The 18,257-nt window shown below is 48.9% G+C and overlaps 1 protein-coding gene across 3 annotated transcripts in view; it reads left to right on the forward strand.

The window, feature by feature from the left end:
* Positions 1-18,257, forward strand: part of DECR1 (2,4-dienoyl-CoA reductase 1) — a 26,282-nt gene continuing 8,025 nt past the window's right edge. Inside the window, exons 1-6 of one of the 3 annotated variants that reach the window (XM_080646358.1) lie at positions 1-245; positions 11,560-11,762; positions 13,298-13,355; positions 13,469-13,555; positions 14,395-14,542; positions 17,788-17,887. In XM_080646358.1, coding sequence (XP_080502484.1) covers positions 195-245; positions 11,560-11,762; positions 13,298-13,355; positions 13,469-13,555; positions 14,395-14,542; positions 17,788-17,887 — 647 coding nt within the window. In that variant the 5' untranslated portion in view covers positions 1-194. The remainder of the gene's footprint in view (positions 246-11,559; positions 11,763-13,297; positions 13,356-13,468; positions 13,556-14,394; positions 14,543-17,787; positions 17,888-18,257) is intronic. The other 2 variants (XM_080646359.1, XM_080646357.1) reach the window with 2 other exon arrangements.

Below are 18,257 nucleotides of genomic sequence, written 5' to 3' on the forward strand. Positions count from 1 at the left end.
GCCTCCTGGCCCCCCTCCGGGTCTCAGACACGTCCCCTGGCCCCGCTCGGGGTCTCAGACACGCCCCTAACCCCCACCCCAGTCTCAGTGACGCCCCGACCCGACCCCGGTTCCAGCCACGCCCCCGACTCCTGCCACGCCCGCGTTCACTGCCCAGCTCCTGGCCGCGTTTCCCGACGCGTCCTGCTCCCGCCATGGCGCTGCTGGGTCGGGTTTCCTTTGCTCGAGGTCGCGGTCCTCGGCGGGTAAGGCGGCGCTGGAGGGGCCGGCTCGGGGGGTCCCCGCGAGCACCCTGCTTCTGCCTCCCTCGGGGCGGCGTCCGGGGCCCGGGGCGAGGACGGGGGTCCTGGCGCGAGGAGTATGGGCCCGCCGCGGTTCTCAGGGTCGTCCCGTTCCCAGGCGTGTGCCAACTGGGACAAGGTACCGTGCGCACGCGGCCAGTGACAGCCCGGAGCAGGCCCTTTTTTAGGAGGAAAAGGAGATCTTGTGCTATCTGTGCGATTAAACATTGCTACAGCCCTAGCTGGTTTGGCTCAGTGGATAGAGCTGCGGCCTGTGGACTGAAGGGACCCAGGTTCGATTCCGGTCAAGGACACATGGGTTGCGGGCTTGATCCCCAGTGGGGGACGTGCAGGAGGCAGCCAATCAATGACTCATCATTGATGTTTTTATCTCTTTTTCCCTCTCCCTTCCTCTCTGAAATCAATAAATATATATATATATATTTAAAAAACAAAAACAATTAAAAAGCATTAATACTAACAAATTCACATAAAAAGAAAAAAAGATCAGCACCCCGCTCTCCGACGCGGTGCTGGGCGGCGGGCACCGGTGCACCCCAGACCTAGGCCTGCAGACAGCACGCAGGAGGGGCTGCAGGGGCGGAGGGATGGGACCGAGAAAGGAGAATGTCCCATAGCCCCTCCCCCAACTAAACAAAACCCTAAGACTCAACTAAACCAAGAGGCAGGTTCCCTCAGCTAGCTAGGCACAAAAATAACCTGCCAACTGCGGCAGCACTTCGGACCGCTTGATAGAACAGGCACCCTGGTGTCTTTCTTGAAAAAGGACAAATCCAAGTAAGGAGAACACCACGAAACGGTCTGATGAGTCTCCCAAGTGACACAACTTTCTTTTTAAAAGATCTGTTCAGGGCTGTGGCTTTGCTGATACCGGTTCCTCTTCCTGGAAAGATTAGGTTATAGGTCGTTATCAGAGAGGCTAATTAATGGTTTCTGATTCCTTCTCACAGACCTTTCTCATTTCAATCCTACAACAGCCCTCTGGTGGGAAAGTCTCCAACACAAACAACTGGGATTGTGGTAATAAGCTCACACACTCCTCTGACACCATTAGCCAGTACAGGCTGAGAGGGAGAAAATTAACTCCTTTAAAAATTAATTGTAACCTGACAATTCTGAAATTCCTGAGAATGGGGGTTTGGAGGCAAGAAACCCTGTTGTGATGGGTGGTGGATCCCTCTGTTTGAATTCCTGGGGAAGACAAGCCTACACATCAATGAAGCTGGAATTGCGTGTGTGTGCAAAGACAGCCTGAAACCCCTTATTTGAATACTTTTGTTACCAAGAACCAAGAGAAATGTTTCTTTTGTTATACATCCTATTTAAGAAGTGCGGTGTTGCCCTAGCCGGTTTGGCTCAGTGGATAGAGTGTCAGCCTGTGGACTAAAGGGTCCCGGTCAGATTCTGGACAAGGGCATGTACAGAGGTCGCAGGCTCCTCCCCGGCCGAGGCCCAGACCCTGGTCTGGGTGCCTGCAGGAGGCAAGCAATTGATGTGTTTCTCTCACATCAATATTTTTCTTTGTCTTTCCATTCTCTCTAAAAATCAATGAAAAAATATCCTTGGATGAAGATTAAAAAAAAAAAACAGGTGCTGTGTTAAATTGTATGGTTAGCTACAAAACAAACATTCAGAACTGGCTCTGTGCCTGACCCTGGGGACAAAGATTTAAAAAATTAAATTAAAATCCTGCTCTCAGTTGTATTGAGGAAAACATTCATTTATCCAGTTGTGTATCCGGAAATGATAATTAAGAGCCTACTAAGTGTTGGGCATTCTTTGGTTGAAAAAGGTACGTACTGTCATTGAGCCCTGTGTTTTGTTTTAAACGAGGGATGATAACCCATGAGTGGACCTTAAAATCAATTTAGTGTGAGAGCAAAATCAGTAAGAAAAATAAACTGGAAATGCCAGCCTCCCTCTCATGCAGTAAGGTTCAGCTCACTTTCTGAGACTTTTCTTTTTAACTTGCCATTCTTCCTTTGTAGGTTCACTCTTTGGTATCTGTGATGCACACGGTCAAGCTTCTTTTCTTTTGTTTTCATAAAAGTAATAACTTTTTATTATTTTTATGAAAATGATACCTGGTCAATATGAATTCAGGTGCTGCAGTTAAAGAAATTTAAAAATAACAACAACAAGGTACACATAGCCTCACCCTGGCCACCCAGAAATAGTTATGGGCATCATTTGGTGACTGTCCTTCCAGCTGCCTGACTGCAGGGAAAAGACGGGTGTATGGGCATAATTCAGCTTGGAGGTATCACATTTATTTTCCTCGTAGAACTAAACATCGGTTCATTGTCTTCTGATACTGAATATTGTCGGGAGACGTGTAAGGCCAGCTGGATTTGTCCCCTGATTTGTGTTTCTCTTCTATCTGGAAAGCCTAAGAAATCTTTCTTTGCACAGTTAAAAATTCCAGAATAGAAGCCTCCTGGAGGCAAGGATTTCATCTGGTTTGTTCGCTGCTGCATTTTTTATAAGCACATTCCCAAGTCAGCATAAACCCAGGAGTTGTTTCTAACTAACATGACTAACAAAAAAGAGTCACGTTAGTTTGGGCTACGTGACAGGGATAAATAAGAGATGATCTGAATGAAAGGTCAGAAGAAGTGAGACTCCAGCTGAAAATTTCAAACTGCCTGCCAGTTCCTCTCTGATTTCACCCCTCTGGATTGAGTAGGATGGGCGAAGCGTCGGCTCGGGGCACATCTAACTGCAGACAGCTAACTAACAAACAGCAGTGCCCTGCACACATGGCAACCACTGTTTCCAGGCCTCCTGTCTGTTGCTGTAAGATGTGTTATTGCTCAGACACGCAATTCCAGCCTTGCTTCTGGCAGCAGCTGCATAATTCAGCTGCTGGAGCCCCAGGCCAGTCAGCTGCCTTTCCATTTGCTCAGCCGGCCTTGGTGTCGCTGTGGAAGGTGGGCCATGTTCTGAGGAGCTTCGCAGGGCGGTGGGAGACGGGCCGGGGGCGGGGGCAGGGCTTGGGCTCCTTCATTTTATAATGTTTACAAACTGTTGGCATTGGGGGCGGGGGGGGGGGGCAGTCCCTCCTTCCGCAGGACTGTCCTCTGCAGTGGAGCATCAGCAGTGTCTCCTCTAGCTGCCCCTTGTCTTCAGATGCCTCCAGCTGTGACCCCGCCGCTGTGGTGGGCATTGGAAAGAACGCATGCATGGCACAGACAGGGCCTCCCACCGCTGGAGAGGTGGTCGGGAGTAGCTATTGGAGGCTTCCTGGGTGCATGGACCATATGAGTTGCTTTGAGGATGCAAAGATATGCATTTTCCCAAAGTCATCCTTTGAGAAATAAGGCTTTCCAGTCTTTACCAAGCTGACATTTTTATGTGACATTTAAGGCCAAGTTCACTTATGGGAATTTCAGTTGGGGTAAATTTGATCTGAAAAATATTTATTTTGACCTGAACCAACAGGTAGTTAGAAACTTAAAAAATGGATATGATAATATTCCATCGTCTTATAAACACAACTCACACTTAATTGTGGAATAGAGAGTACTTACACTTCAAACAGGTCACACGTCCTTATCATCACGCTGATTCTAGGCCAGTTTTCTTTCTTTTTTGTTTTTTAAATATATTTTATTGATTTTTTACAGAGAGGAAGGGAGAGGAATAGAGAGTTAGAAACATCAATGAGAGAGAAACATCGATCAGCTGCCTCCTGCACATTCCCCACTGGGGATGTGACCGCAACCGAGGTACATGCCCTTGACCGGAATCGAACCCAGGACCCTTCAGTCCGCAGGCCGATGCTCTATCCACTGAGCCAAACCAGCTAGGGCTAGGCCAGTTTTCTTGCTACAATGTTGTTTTCTTCTACCCTTCCTCTATTGTGTACTTGCATATGTGATTTGATTTTTTAAAACTTGTTGTTTTGTTTTGTTAATCCTCACCCAAGGATATTATTACATTGATTTTTAGAGAGAGTGGAAAGGTGAGGGAGATACAGAGAGAAACATCAATGTGAGAGAAACACATCAATTGGTTGCTTCCTGCACTCACCCCGACCAGGGCCTGCAACCAAGGTAAGTGCCCTTGACCAGAACTGAACCTGGGATCCTTCAATCCGGGGGCCAATGTTCTATCCATTGAGCAAAACCAGATAGGGCAGATTTTTTTTAACTTAACAAAAAATAGTTTTATTGATTTTTAGAGAGAGAGAGAGAGAGATCAATGTGGGAGGAAAAAAATCTGCTGCCTCCTGCACGCCCCCCACTGGGGACTGGGGATCGAGCCCATAACCCCTCATGTGCCCAGACGGAAGTAGAACCAGCGACCTTTCTGTGCATGGGATGATGCCCAACCAACGGAGCCACACCCACTGGCCAGGGCTTGTCAGCTTCTAAATGGAAATGTATTAACAGAGCGAGCATTTATCAGTACAAAAGTGTAAGCCCCTCACCTGAGAGGCTCCTGCCATGAGCCCCAGTGGGTCTGTCTTCCTGGTGGCAGAGGCCAGTGCAGAGCCTTCCCCCGGTGTAGGGAGGGCATCATTCAACCCATTTTTATTTTATTTTATTTTCGACCCATTTTTAAAGAGGCACCGGTTTTAAAGTGTCAGCAGAGTTTCTGACACTTTGCTGGGATTTGAGGCTGACTCCGGCGGGTGAGGAAGAACGTGAGTGGTTGAGGCCGAAAAGAAACGAGGCGCAAAGGCCAAAGGGGACCGTGCTTGGCTAGGGTCAGGGTGCTGAGGGGCTGGTTTCTTGTGGTTCTTCCAGCAACTTCTGTGCATATATCAACATGTGTATGAAGAGACCCTCATTTAAAAAACCATACAAATGAAGCATGTTCCTTAACAGAATTTCCTCAACAAGTAATTGCTGAGTGATTGAATAAACAATATATATGTAACAATGTTTACATTAACATGTGAGTTCTAGCTTTTACTAGATGCACCGGATTGTGTTATATGGCGGAGCCCTGATTAATTATATTCCCTATGGAAATGCAGATCTCTTTTCTAGTATTTTCTATTACAAGCGATGCTTTAATGAATATGTTGGACTACTTTGAGCCCCTTGCACATCTGAGTCCCTAAAAAATAAAAATAGTAACGAATTTTAGAATAAGTGTGTCAACTTTTGCAAAAAGCCCACTGGGATTTTGATAGAAATGGAATCTGTAGATCATTTCCAATCCATGAACACAGGTATCTTTACAAGTCTTTCACCACTTTTATTCAATGTATTAGTATTTTGTTCTTTTTGATGTGATTATAAATGTAATAGCTATTTTAATTTATTTTCATCTTAATGGATATCTGTGTAAGATTGGAGTCGCTCAGGGAATTAGGCGGATGCAGTGAGCAAGAGGGGAGTTTATTAGAGGGAATGGAGGATGGAGCCACAACCAGGGAAGGTTGGGACTCAGCCTCTGCTGTTCTTGGGGTTGAATTTTATGTGCCAAAACCACAAGGGGCGGAGGCTGAGGGATGTAGGTGTTCTATTCTGATTGGATGGAGTTCTTTGTCCTTCAGCCCGATTAGTGCTGGCCGTGGAGGCTGTGGGCTGCAGGCGCTGTTCTTATCGGTGGCCTGCTGTCTCACCCTCGGTGTGGCTGCCTCCTGTTGAGTCAAGTAGGGTGACCGACCACAGGCTGTTCCACAAAATGAGGCTGGGCCGCTGTCTCGTTCGCGACTTTCTAGTCCGCTTGAGCCAGTGTCCTCTCCTGGCCTGTCACTTTGAACATTGCTTCTTTCTCCCCGCAAACGAGTGAGTATATCTATAAGAAAAATCCCCAATTGTGGAGTTGCTGGCTTGAAGGGTATTTATAGTTAACATTTTGATAAATGTTGCCAGTTGGCCTCTGAAGAAATTGTCCCAGTTTATATCAACAGGTTATAAGAGTGACGTTAATAAGCTGTTTCTTGTGTCATGTATTATAAAATCTTGACCCCCCAATAATCTGGTAAGAGAAAAGGTATCTTCCTGTGTTTAAATGCGGGTGTTTCGCTGTGTGTTTGCATGTGTTTTCTTTGTGTAGACTGGCTTTTAAAGCTCTTTGCCTAGTGTTTCTATATGCAAATGACTTCTTAATACTCATATCAACAGATTGGATTTTCCCCTTAGATGTGAACTAGTTTCCAGATGCCATTGTTTAAAATCAATGGAAACAACTACTTTAACTTGTTGAAACAAGTGGCGAAGAGCTGGCTTTGCACTGCATGGCTGTGAGAGGCTTGTCGGCTCTCCCCCCGCTTTGGTGGCGTTGGAGCCTGGCCGTCCGTGTCACAAGCAAACCAACAAGCATGTGCTGAAAGGGGCCCAGTCGTTGGTGCCAGAGACCCATCCCCGAGGGACTGAGAGCGGTCTGCCTTCCTGTGGCAGAGCCTAGCATGGAAGCCTTCCCCCGGTGTGGGGAGGAGGTCATTCGACCCATTTTTATTTTATTTTCGACCCATTTTTAAAGAGGCACCAGTTTTAAAGTGTCAGCAGAGTTTCTGACACTTTGCTTGGTTTTGAGGCTGACTCCGCCTGGTGAGAAAGAACGTGAGTGGTTGAGGCTGAAAAGAAAGGAGGAGCAAAGGCGAAGGGGACCGTGCCTGGTGAGGGTCAGGGTGCTGAGGGGCTGGGGAACACAGATTACTCCCCTACCTGGGACCTGGTGGAGAGGCACTGAGGCCATGTTGTCCAACAGCTTGAATGTCATGCTAATGAGTTAAATTTTTTAAAATATATTTTTATTGATTTTAGAGAGAGGAAGGGAGAGAGAGAAACATAGATGTGAGCGTGAAACATCTATTGATTGCCTCCTGCACATCCCCTATTGGGGATTTACCCCACAACCTGGGCGTGTACCCTGACCAGGAATCCAACTGGCAACCTTTTCGTGCATGGACAATGCCCAACCCACTGACCCACACAGGCCAGGGCTAATTTGTGTATTTTTTATTCTGGAGGACTTGATGTTTTTGAGGAATGAGATGTTAATGTGGAGGCCCAGGCAATCTATACTAATAAAAGCCTAGGTGGCCCTTGTGTGCAACATCATCACAAGATGGCCGCCACAAGATGGCCAAGTGCACAATGGAGGCAGGGTCTGGCGGCTGCTCCACGTGGTGAGGCCTGGGGGTCCTGCAGGTCTGTGGTGTGGAGGAGGCAGGTCCTGGCAGAGGAGGCAGGTCGCAGCAGGGGAGGGCAGTTGTGGGCCATCAGGCCAGCAGGGGAGGGCAATTGGGGGCGATCGGGTCGGCAGGGGAGGGCAGTTGGGGGCCATCAGGCCAGCAGGGGAGGGCAGTTGTGTGCGATCAGGCCGGCAGGGGAGGGCAGTTGGGGCAATCCGGTTGGCAGGGGAGCAGTTAGGCATCAATCAGGCTGGCAGGGGAGTGGTTAGGGGGCGATCAGGCTGGCAGGCAGGCGAGTAGTTAGAAGCCAGCGGTCCCGGATTGTGAGAGGGATGTCCGACTGCCGGTTTAGGCCCAATCCCTGTAAGGAGTGGGTCTAAGCTGTCAGTCAGATATACCCTGAGGGCTCCTGGACTGTGAGAGGGCGTAGGCCGGGCTGAGGGACCCCCCTGAGTGCACGAATTTCGTGCACTGGGCCCCTAGTAGTAACATAACTATGATGAGGAAATAGCTAAGCCAAGCATTATTTAAATATTCACTTAGATCCACAGCTTTAATACAAGGGTCTATGATTATGTGGTTTTTACAGATTTGAAACTGGATTTTCTTACTAATGTACCTAAAACATTGAACAGTGATGTTTACAGAAATGTTTTACATGCAACTTCAGAAACTTTTCTGTGGTGTAAAATTACACGGTGCTTCCCCTTCTTTCCTGTGTTGGTTTCCTGGGTTTTATTAGACAAGGAGTCACCTCACCTGCCTCAGGTCTCATAGGCCTGTCCTACAGGGGCCCCCAGGGCCAGGGCTCTCTGGGGGAGGGGGTTCTGGGGGCATGGGCTCAGCCAGGTTTAGGTAGACGTCACTGTTGGAACAGCTGAGTTTTATCTGAATTTTCCCGGTATTGAAATAAATATTGGCTTAAATTTTTAAAAACACAGCAGGCCTAAGAAAAGACATGTGGTCTAGAATCGCCAATGTACCGCTATTATAGGTGTTTATTCTAGACATTTCAGACAAGCCAAATGCTTAAAGAATTTAGGAATAAGTTCCATTGGTCTCAGCCTTCATCCTGTAGGGACGAGACAGACAGGGTGCTCAGAATCGCACTCTGAGGGCGAGGAGCAGGGTTGCTCTCCCAGGTGCTGTGACGGAGGGCGGGGAAGGAGGGTGCGGTTTACAGGATGTAGGTGAGAGATGAGTGTGGGCAGGGAGGCAGGTGATGGCTAACCTTTTCTTTTTTTGAGATTTCAGAACTTTTAAAATATAAATTTGTATTGCCAAAATTGGAAGACTTGGGTTAAGAATTTTAGAGATTTAAAGATCAATCTTGATAGGAAAGGTGTTCTTTCCATTCTCAAAAACAACTTATATTCAGAAAAACCACAGTGAGATTTGAAAATCCATAAAAGACTACTTTGTATTCACTTTTTATAACTCAAGTGAAATAGCCAACATGCTGTTTCAGTTTATTCAGGATCCTTCTCCATAGGAAGAGGAGATTGGATACAAGATCCAGTGAGAACTGTTCATTTCTTTGGATCTTAATGTTGAAATCAACTTGCTTTTAGGCAAACAGATGGCTTGAATTTAATACTCAGCAGCATATATGCTGAGAATGATCAGCGGTAATGTGGATTAAAGTAGCATGTCAGTTTCTTCACTTTTCACGGTGGGGAAGGGGATTCAAGATCAGTATTGATCAGATCAAATCAGACACAGTGGGTAAGATGGTGCTGGCTTTTAATCTGTTACATTATAGACACTTGTTAGGATTTATTACTTTTTTATATTTTTATTGATTTCAGAGAGGAAGGGAGAGGGAAAGAGAGATAGAAACATTAATGATGGGAGAGAATCATTGATGGGCTGCCTCCTGCACGTCCCACACTGGGGATTGTGCCTGCAACCCAGGCATATGCCCTGACTGGGAATTGAACTGTGACCTCCTGGTTCATAGGTCAATGCTCAGCCACTGAACTATGCCAGCCGGGCAGGAATTATTTTTATCAAATGTGATTATTTTTATCTTTATAGCCTTTAATCTTCACATTAGGAGATTGAGAAATCTTTTAAAATAAAAAAAGAAAGTTTGTATGCAAATATTTTGTTTAATTTATCTTTCATACAGTACCACATCAAATTCCCCATACAAATCAACACTACATAAATAGAGCCTGTGGGAAATGAGAACCCATTTTTTCATTATCACTTGGTAATGACAAACTCACCAGCCTACTCGTGGAAATTTCCCGATTCATCATCCTAATGGAATAGCTCTGAGGCTGTGGCAGCCTCTGTCCCCCTGCCACTTGGGTGGAGAAGGATTACTGTGGGCTGCATGGATTTCATGCTTTGACAAAACAATACAAAAAGAAAATGCTTTGTTTACATGAAGCCAAAGGAAATAAACCAGATTTGCAAATGTATCTTCACCAATTATTTTATACTCCTTCTCAAATTTTGTCTTTTAATAATTTTTTCCCTGCTAATAAAATCAAATTATACTTATGGGGACTATCACATGCCTTTGGTGTGATTATTGAGCTCAGTAGGAGCCCAGTGAGTGGAGAGAGGTGGTTCAGAGGCCATTGCATACACCCATGTTGGAATCTTACTTCTGCATCTGGGCCCCTCCTGTGCAATGGGATAAAAGTACTGCCTGCTTCATGGGGTGGGGAAGGTTGGTCAGTTTGATATCTAATGCTGACACATGGGAAGCACCTAATGAGTGTTGCCTCTTTATTGTTTGTTATTTGCTCAACACTTAAAGTTTGTTTTTATAATTAAACTAGAGGCCCAGTGCACGAGTTCGTGCACGGGTGGGGTCCCTAGGCCTGGCCGGAGATCAGGCCCGGGCCGATCGGGGTCTGCCAGCCAAGGGGAGGGACAGGGCACAGGAGGTTGGCCGCCGCCGGCCCCAAGGAGGGAGCCAGTCCTTGGCCCCCCCGGGAAAGGGGCCATGTCTGCCGCCACCCACCTCCGGTTCCCCATCCCAGCCTGGGGCCCGAAGGCCCCTGCAGGGTTGGGAGAGGAGGCAACAGTTGCTGGGCCTGGTGCGGAAAAAACAGACTACGTTGAGTGTTTGCCCCCTGGTGGTCAGTGTGCCATCATAGCGACTGGTCGACCGGTCGTTCCGGTCATTTGCTCATAATGGTCATTTAGGCTTTTATTTATATAGATGTGAGCAGATGGCAGTGGTTTCCCCAGCTGATGTGAGAGTGTAAGCTATAAACTATAAGAGAGGGCAATGCAAATATTTTTTAGTTCAAAATGGTTTCGTCCCCTCCACACCCCCCCCCCCCCCCACTTTAAATATAGCAGAGCCCTGGCCAGTGTGACTTGGTTGGAGCATCGTCCCATGCACCAAAATACACCCAGTTCAATGCCCAGTCAGAGCACATGCCCAGGTTGCAGGCTTGATCACTAGTAGGGGGTGCCTAGGAGGCAGCCAATTGATGTTTCTCTCTCATCGATTTTTCTATTTCTCTCTTCCTCTCTCTCTAAAGTCAATAAAAGCATATTTTAAAACAAAGAAGATAAAATGAATATAACAGAAATAGTTTATCTAGATTTATCATCCAGAAGGCTACATGGGAAGAGGCATTTGACTTAATAAACCTTATAAAGAACTTTTTATGATTGTGTTCAGTGATTTAAAGACAGTGTGTGATTTTTACCCAAAATATTTTTGTTAAAAGGCATATATGCTTTATGTTAGCTTTTTAAAGTTAGATTTAAGTAAAATACCTGCCAACAATAAGTTAGCGTTTATAGAGTGCCGAGTGTGTGCTAAACAGTGTTGTAGGTACTTTACTTATATCAACTCATGAAACCCTCACAGGCATCCTGTGGGGGAAGGTTCTGTCATTGTCTCCATTTGTAGAAGAAGCTGAGGCGCAAAGAAGTTACATAACTTGCTGACGGCTGTTCTACTGGGGAGAAAGGCCTGTGCTACGTCGTCTTGCTCCAGAGCCCATGCTTTTAACCAGGCCTCTATGTCACTAAACATTCCCATAGGAAAAAGTAAGAATTGACTAAATACAATGCCAACATGTTAACAGGGAGTTGTGTTAATCCAAGAATTTGCATAATATTAAAGAGTTAGTGTTTTGAAGTTCACCTCTTGTGCAAATTTCAATTCATTTTTTTCTCTTTTAGTTTTTCAGTTATGGAACGAACATATTATATCAAAGCAGTGACGCTTTTCAGTCTAAATTCTTTCCACCCCTTCAAAAAGCGATGCTGCCACCTAACAGTTTTCAGGGGAAAGTGGCCTTCATCACCGGGGGAGGCACTGGCCTCGGCCGCGGGATGACCACGCTCCTGTCCAGCCTTGGGGCACGCTGTGTGATAGCCAGCAGGTGAGTCGCCCGTTAGGTGCCTGAGGCAGCCGATCCTGAGCCTCCAGATGGAAAACACTCTGCCAGAGTAGTTTGCTTTGCATCTTATCTTCCGTGACACATCCGCTAGGTTAAGTCAGTCTCCTGGGGAAGCCTGTGATAGCTTGAAGTACTGATGAATCCTGGAGCAGCTTTTAGTGCATTTCCCAGCCGATGATGGAGCTATTTCTGTATATGGAGGTGAAGCTGAAAAGTACCACGTCGAGGCTGCTTTGCTCTCGGTGGGAGTGATTGTAGTTGCTGCTTCAGAGGGCAGCTGTGTGCGGGGATGATGGGTATAATCCTTCGTGTCCTATCAGATGGGCAATATTTCACACACGTGTGGTTGCGATGATGGTGGGAAGGGTGAGGCCACGTGGAAGGAGTTTCTCAGAGGTCTTCCCTGGTTGCTACAACTGTAAGTCTAGAGCTTGAGAGATGGGCAACACCTCCCCTCTTCTATTTTGAACAGTGCAGACATTGGGAGGAGGTAGTCACAGTGTGATTACAGCCTCTGTGCAATTTACAAGGGCCAAAGGAATTGCCTTCGATGAATGCAAATTGGCCAGACTGTTTCTGTTTTTGTCTATGCTGTAATATTTTTAAGTGTGGAAAACCCTTTTTTGTAACACTACATAATCTGCCGGGGCTGATCACAGACCCTGAGCGACAGATGAAAGATTACTCTGACACACATTTCTGTGAAAGAGAGGGAGGGCTAAGGGACTGCCTGGCTAAGGAACCAGACAGCTCCATTTGCCTGCCTCCTTAGGCTTTTATTGTAGCAACAGCATGAACTAAAATTAACTATTGGATATTATCAGCAGGTAAGCATCCTTGAGAAGACACACGTCTGCAGTGTCCTTTAAGCAGGGACGTCTGAAGACTAAGCATACAGATTCCAGTAGACACCCGGGGGCTCAGACTTGTTTGCAGAAGTCAAGGCAGGGGCAGCCGCCTTCAGCAAGGTCCCCCTAGAGGCTCCCGACCTTTCAGAGAATCCTCCTTACAGACTTTCCAACCAAGTCACGTGCTTCCCCACAAAAATCTACACTCATGATTACTTTCTATCTTTCTTTCAAGAGTATGAGGTCCTGAATGCACACAATGCACTTACATGCATCAATTTGGTCTAAAATCTGCTATCACAGATGGACCACAGCCTCTAGTATAGAGGGTAGTGTAAGCTTACATCACCATGAATGTGTTTTCTTTCTAAAGCAGCCTTGGGAAGAGATATAAATGATTGTAATTAAGGAAAACATTTTAAACCTATGAGTAGTTATAAAATAACTGGTTTAAATATAATTCAACACATTAGTATGTAAATTTGCTTGAATCAAACTTAGAAAAATGCATTCATTCAAACTGATTTATTTGTGGCTTTTGTATATTCTCAAAAATGCATCCCTTTAAGCTATAGACTGTCTTTGTATTCTAATTTATGGAATTAAAAAGGAAAAATAGATGACACCATATCAGAACTCATGCACAGGACATGGTGTGTTTGTTTTCAGGAGAATTGATGTTTTGAGAGCCGCTGCGGAGGACATTTCTTCCCAAACCGGAAATGAGGTACATAGGAGCGGGTGGTTCAGCTCAGACTCAGGCGTTTCCGGAACTGACCTGCACATGGTCTTGCTTCCGGCACCAGAGCCACGAGGCTCCTTTGTCTGATTCCTTTGCAGGTGCGGGCGGTGCAATGTGATGTGCGGGACCCCGACATGGTCCGCAGTGCGGTGTCGGAGCTGATCAGCGTGGCGGGCCTCCCTGACGTGAGCGGTGGCGACGCGCCCGTGGGTGCGGGGTCCCCGTGGGTGCGGGGGTCCCGTGGGTGCGGGGTCCCCGTGGGTGCGGGAGTCCCGTGGGTGCGGGTGCACCCGCCCACCCCTGTGATGCGGCGCGCAGTGCCCGCGGCGCCCCCGCGTGGCCAGGGTAGAACCGTGGTGCACAGTCCTGGGGCACCTGCACAGGCGGCGGCCCCAGAGCAAACCGCCCCTCCCGCTGTGACGGGGTGACTCACCAGAGCCCTGGCCCAGGCCCGGGCCCTCGTGAAGGGCTCTTGGCTGCCTAATGACCTTGATCGTGTCTGTCGCGGAGAATAATACAAACAAGGAGCCCACGCGGGCGCAGGTTTCTGGGTTCATGTGGGCGCGGCCTTCAGGCTGGGCGGAGTGGGGGGTAGCGGGGAGAGTAAGGGGGAAGGCCGCCCTGGTCCTGAGGAGGCTCTCAAGTTGGAGGCTGCCATGGTCCGACTCTGCCCTGGAGCCAGGCAGGGCCTCCCAGGTGGACACAGTCAGCAGCAGGAGGGCCACTGAGGGAGTGAAGCTCAAGGAGAGGGTGTTGTAACGGAGACCCCTTGAAACACACTAGTCAGTCACCTGGTGGGGTTCACCTCTCTTACGTCCTCAGTAGCAGGCTGCTCCCTGGTCTTGAGAGAAGAAGCAGGGTTCTGAAACTTGGAAAGTAACAGCTTTTCACAGGCTCAAGTCTCGGTGTTCCTAGCAGACGGGGGTCTCTCTGTGCTGTTGGGGTGACACGTTTCAGAGCTCGAAGCCCTGGGGGGTGACGACCCACCTCATCAGCGGCCTCTGACTGCTTGTTCCTCCGCTAGGTTGTGATAAACAATGCAGCCGGCAACTTCATCTCTCCCACGGAGAGACTGTCCCCCAACGCCTGGAGGACCATCACCGACATCGTCCTGAATGGCACGGCCTTTGTGACCCTGGAAGTGGGGAAGCAGCTCATTAAGGCACAGCGAGGTGGGGCTGCGCCTCCCTGGCAGCGGCGTGCGCGGGCCTGTGGCAGCCGGGGCTGGACAGAAGTCAGGGCAGTGTCCGCACCGGGTCGCCGGCGGGCAGTGTCCGCACCGGGTCGGCCGGCGGGCAGTGTCCGCACCGGGACAAGGTCGTCTCACAGAGAGGAAGGTCCTCCCTGCGCTGGGATGCGCTGCGGTCAGTGTTGGAGCATTGGGCCGTGGGAGTGGCCAGCTCTCCCCGATGACCGTCCGGCTGAGCTGGGTGTTCAGAGGTGGTCGGAGCTGGGAGGGAGAGCGGGGAGGGGGTGGGAGGCACGCTGGGTGTAACTGGAGTGTCCCCCGGGGAATCTGGTGTTGATTCGGGAGGAAACAGGGCTTTTTCCTTAGGAGCTCTCGAACGTGTCTCACAAGGGTGGGACTGGTTGGGAAGGTTATTGCAACCTGGCAGCAGAGTGGGGGTGGCAAAGGTGAGGGGACCACTGGAGGCTGGTTTCTTCTTGCTCGTGGATGGATGGATGAGGATGTTAGAAGAAAAGGCCTTACTGGGCAGATGCGGGTTCTGTGTGGTGAGTCGGCGGGTGAGGGAAAGCCACGGAAGGCTGAGGTGTGTCTGTTTACAGGGGTTACCAGGAAGACATTTGTGTTTAGTTTGGGGAAGGGTGTGGGGACAGACAGCAGGTATTGGAGAGGACCCAGCTGCGTGTGTGTGTGCAAGTCTGTGTGTGTGCATGCGTGTGTGTGTGTGTGTGTGTGTGTACACGCTGAGAACTCCCGCATGTTCTCCAGCTGTCACTGAAATTCAGACCCAGGCCACCCATTCCCACCACACAAAGGGGATGTGATCTAGGTTGGAGTTGGAGTGATGTTGACGTTTTACTTTATTTTGCAGAAAGGGTAGATGATGGGGACGGGACAGCGCCGGGCTGAGCCTCTGGGTCCTGTCTGCCCCAGAACCTTGGTCTCGGGTCTCTTCTCCCTCATCGGACCTTCTCCACACTCACTCACCCCCTCGGCCCTCTTCCTGGTCCTCGGTTTCTCCCCCTCCATCTCTCATCACTGTGTTTCTTGTCTCACTGTCTCTCTTACACTTCAGCCACCCAGTGAGCCTCTGTATCTCTGACTTTCTTCTCTCATTAATGCCTCATTTAAAAACAGACTTGGATCTATTTTTATTCCTCACACTGGATTAAAATTCTATGGGCTTCATTAAAAATATATTCGCTAAAACTTTTCAAAGGATGGAAGCCAGTTTTTATTCTTCCAAGATTCCTGTCGGTCATAGCTTCTGTGACCGTGGGGTTTCAGGCCTCTTCCACGGCCTGTGGAGCTCAGCGCCCAGGGTCTGCTCTGGGCGGAGCCCCAGCCCAGGAACTCGGGTGTGGTGGCGCCTGAACTATGTCAAAGTGTGGAACCCCGGGTTCCCTTGAGGGCAGCAGGCTGGTGACCTGTGAGCAGAAGCATCGAGGAGGTCGGGCGAGGAAGGCAGGAGGCGAGGCTGGCGGGCGGGAATTGGCAGGCCCGGCCTCAGGGCCGCCCTGAGAGGAGCCGAGCAGCGTTGGGATGTTGTAAAAGTAGGGTTCTCAGCAGAGTTAACACTCAACAAGCAAGAGACAGGAAGCTCCTGGAGACATCGCAGCAAGGTCAGTGGGCACCGGCCGTCTTCGAGAGGGATATAGTGAGTGCTGCGCTGCGATCCACTCCTCACCAGGCCATCGTGCTCAAATGTGAATATCAGTCAGCAGTGTGAAAAACGACCTCCTTTTATTAAAGAGCTGAGAGAACCTGCAATGAGGAAAGACTAAAAGAGAGACTAACATGGGGTTTTATTTAAGAATTTAGTCGCAAAGGACATGGGCAGGATAAATATTGAATGTTTGATCCCTAGAACAAAAGAAACGAGCTAACCCTTACAAAGTCTCACCTCCATATTCTGCTGCCCGCAGGCATTGTCCATGTTTATCGCAGTGTTACAGACGTATGCCCTGTGCTGCACACACATGTCTGTGCTGCACACACATACCCGTGACTGCCCTGTGCCTGCCGAGCTGTTCTTCCAACCCTCACCTTCCCACCCAGCACCCAGCCTCCTCCCTGCAGTCTGGCCTCTGTATCTGAGTCTGTTTCAGTTTTGTGTGTGTGTTTTTAGGCTCCACATGCACATGAGATCATATGGCATTGACTTTCTCTGTCCGACTCACTTCACTCAGCATAAGGCCAGTGATCAGGCCAGTGATTTCCAACCCGTGTGCTGCAAGGGTTTTAAAATGTGACTACCTGACTATAGAGCAGGGGCGCTGGCCTCTTTCCCTCAGATTGTCAGATAAAACAATGACAACAGCCAGCACAGCAATAGCCATCCTGTGTGAATGAATCAAAATTATACCTTTTTTTTCAGGCCAACAAAAATGTAATATATTTTTTGCTGTGTTGTAGAATTTTAGTAATTAGTTTATGTGTGCCATGAGATGAAAAAGGTTGAAAATTGCTGCTCTAGGGCCATCCATATTGTTGCAGATGGTAAGATTTTATTCTTTTTATTGCTAATTAATATTCCATTGTCTATATGTACCACAACTTCCTTATCCAGCTGTCTGTCCATGTAGACGGCTCCCATATTGGCTATTATAAATAGCACTGAAGCGAGCACAGGGGTGTTTGTCTTTTCGGAGTAGTGTTTTCATTTCCTTCAGATACATTCTAGAATTGGGGTCACGGTCACATGGGAGCTCTATCTGTAATTTTTTGAGGAGCCTCCATACTGTTTTCCAAAGAGGCTGCACCAGTCTGCGTTCCCACGGCGGAGTGCGGTCTCCCGCACTTGTCTTGCTGGTGTGTTAGTAATTGCCATTCGGACAGGTGTGAGGCGATGCCTCCTGGTGGCTTTAATTGCGTTTCCGGATGGTCAGTGACACTGCGCATCATTTCATATGTCTGTTGGCTTTCTGTCTGTCCTCTTTGGACAAATGTCTCTGCGCATTTTTTATTAGGGTTGCTGGTTTTGGGGTTATGTGAGTTCTTTATATATTTTGGATATTAACCCCTCATCCGACATGTCCTTTGTGACTGCCTTCTCCCATTCGGTGGGTTGTCTGTCGTTTTGCTCATGGTTTCCTTTGCTGTGTAGCCGGTTTAGTTCGATGCAGCCCCACATGTTTAGTTTTGCTTTTGCTGCCCTGGCCGAGGAGACACGCCCAGAGAGGCCGTGAGAGCCGCAGATGTGGCTGCTGACTCCGTCCTCTTTCGTCCCAGGAGCAGCGTTTCTCGCCATCACCACCATCTACGCGGAGAGCGGGTCCGGCTTCGTGGTGCCCAGCGCTTCCGCCAAGGCCGGGGTGGAAGCCATGAACAAGTGAGTGCACCACGCCCCTCTGCCCCTCCGCCACGCCCCTCCGCCACGCCCTCCGCCACGCCCCTCCGCCACGCCCTCCGCCACGCCCCTCCGCCACGCCCTTCCGCCACGCCCCTCCGCCCCTCTGCCACGCCCCTCCGCCACTACACCACGCCCTCAAACCCACCCTTCTTCCGCTACCACACTGACCCTGTCCACACAGGACTGAGCCCAGGGCCTCAGGGCCCATGCTTCCCAAGGCTTTCTGCCCAGGGCTGGCGCTGCACCTGGCTCTGAGGCGTGCGAGCGGCACGGGTGAACATGCCAGTGTCAGTGCCCGGCAGCGGGTGGCTGGCTTTCACCTCGCGACTCCACTTCTGGTCTGTAGCAT

Source organism: Plecotus auritus (genome assembly GCF_963455305.1).
Source record: "Plecotus auritus genome assembly, chromosome: 11".
NCBI lineage: Eukaryota > Metazoa > Chordata > Mammalia > Chiroptera > Vespertilionidae > Plecotus > Plecotus auritus.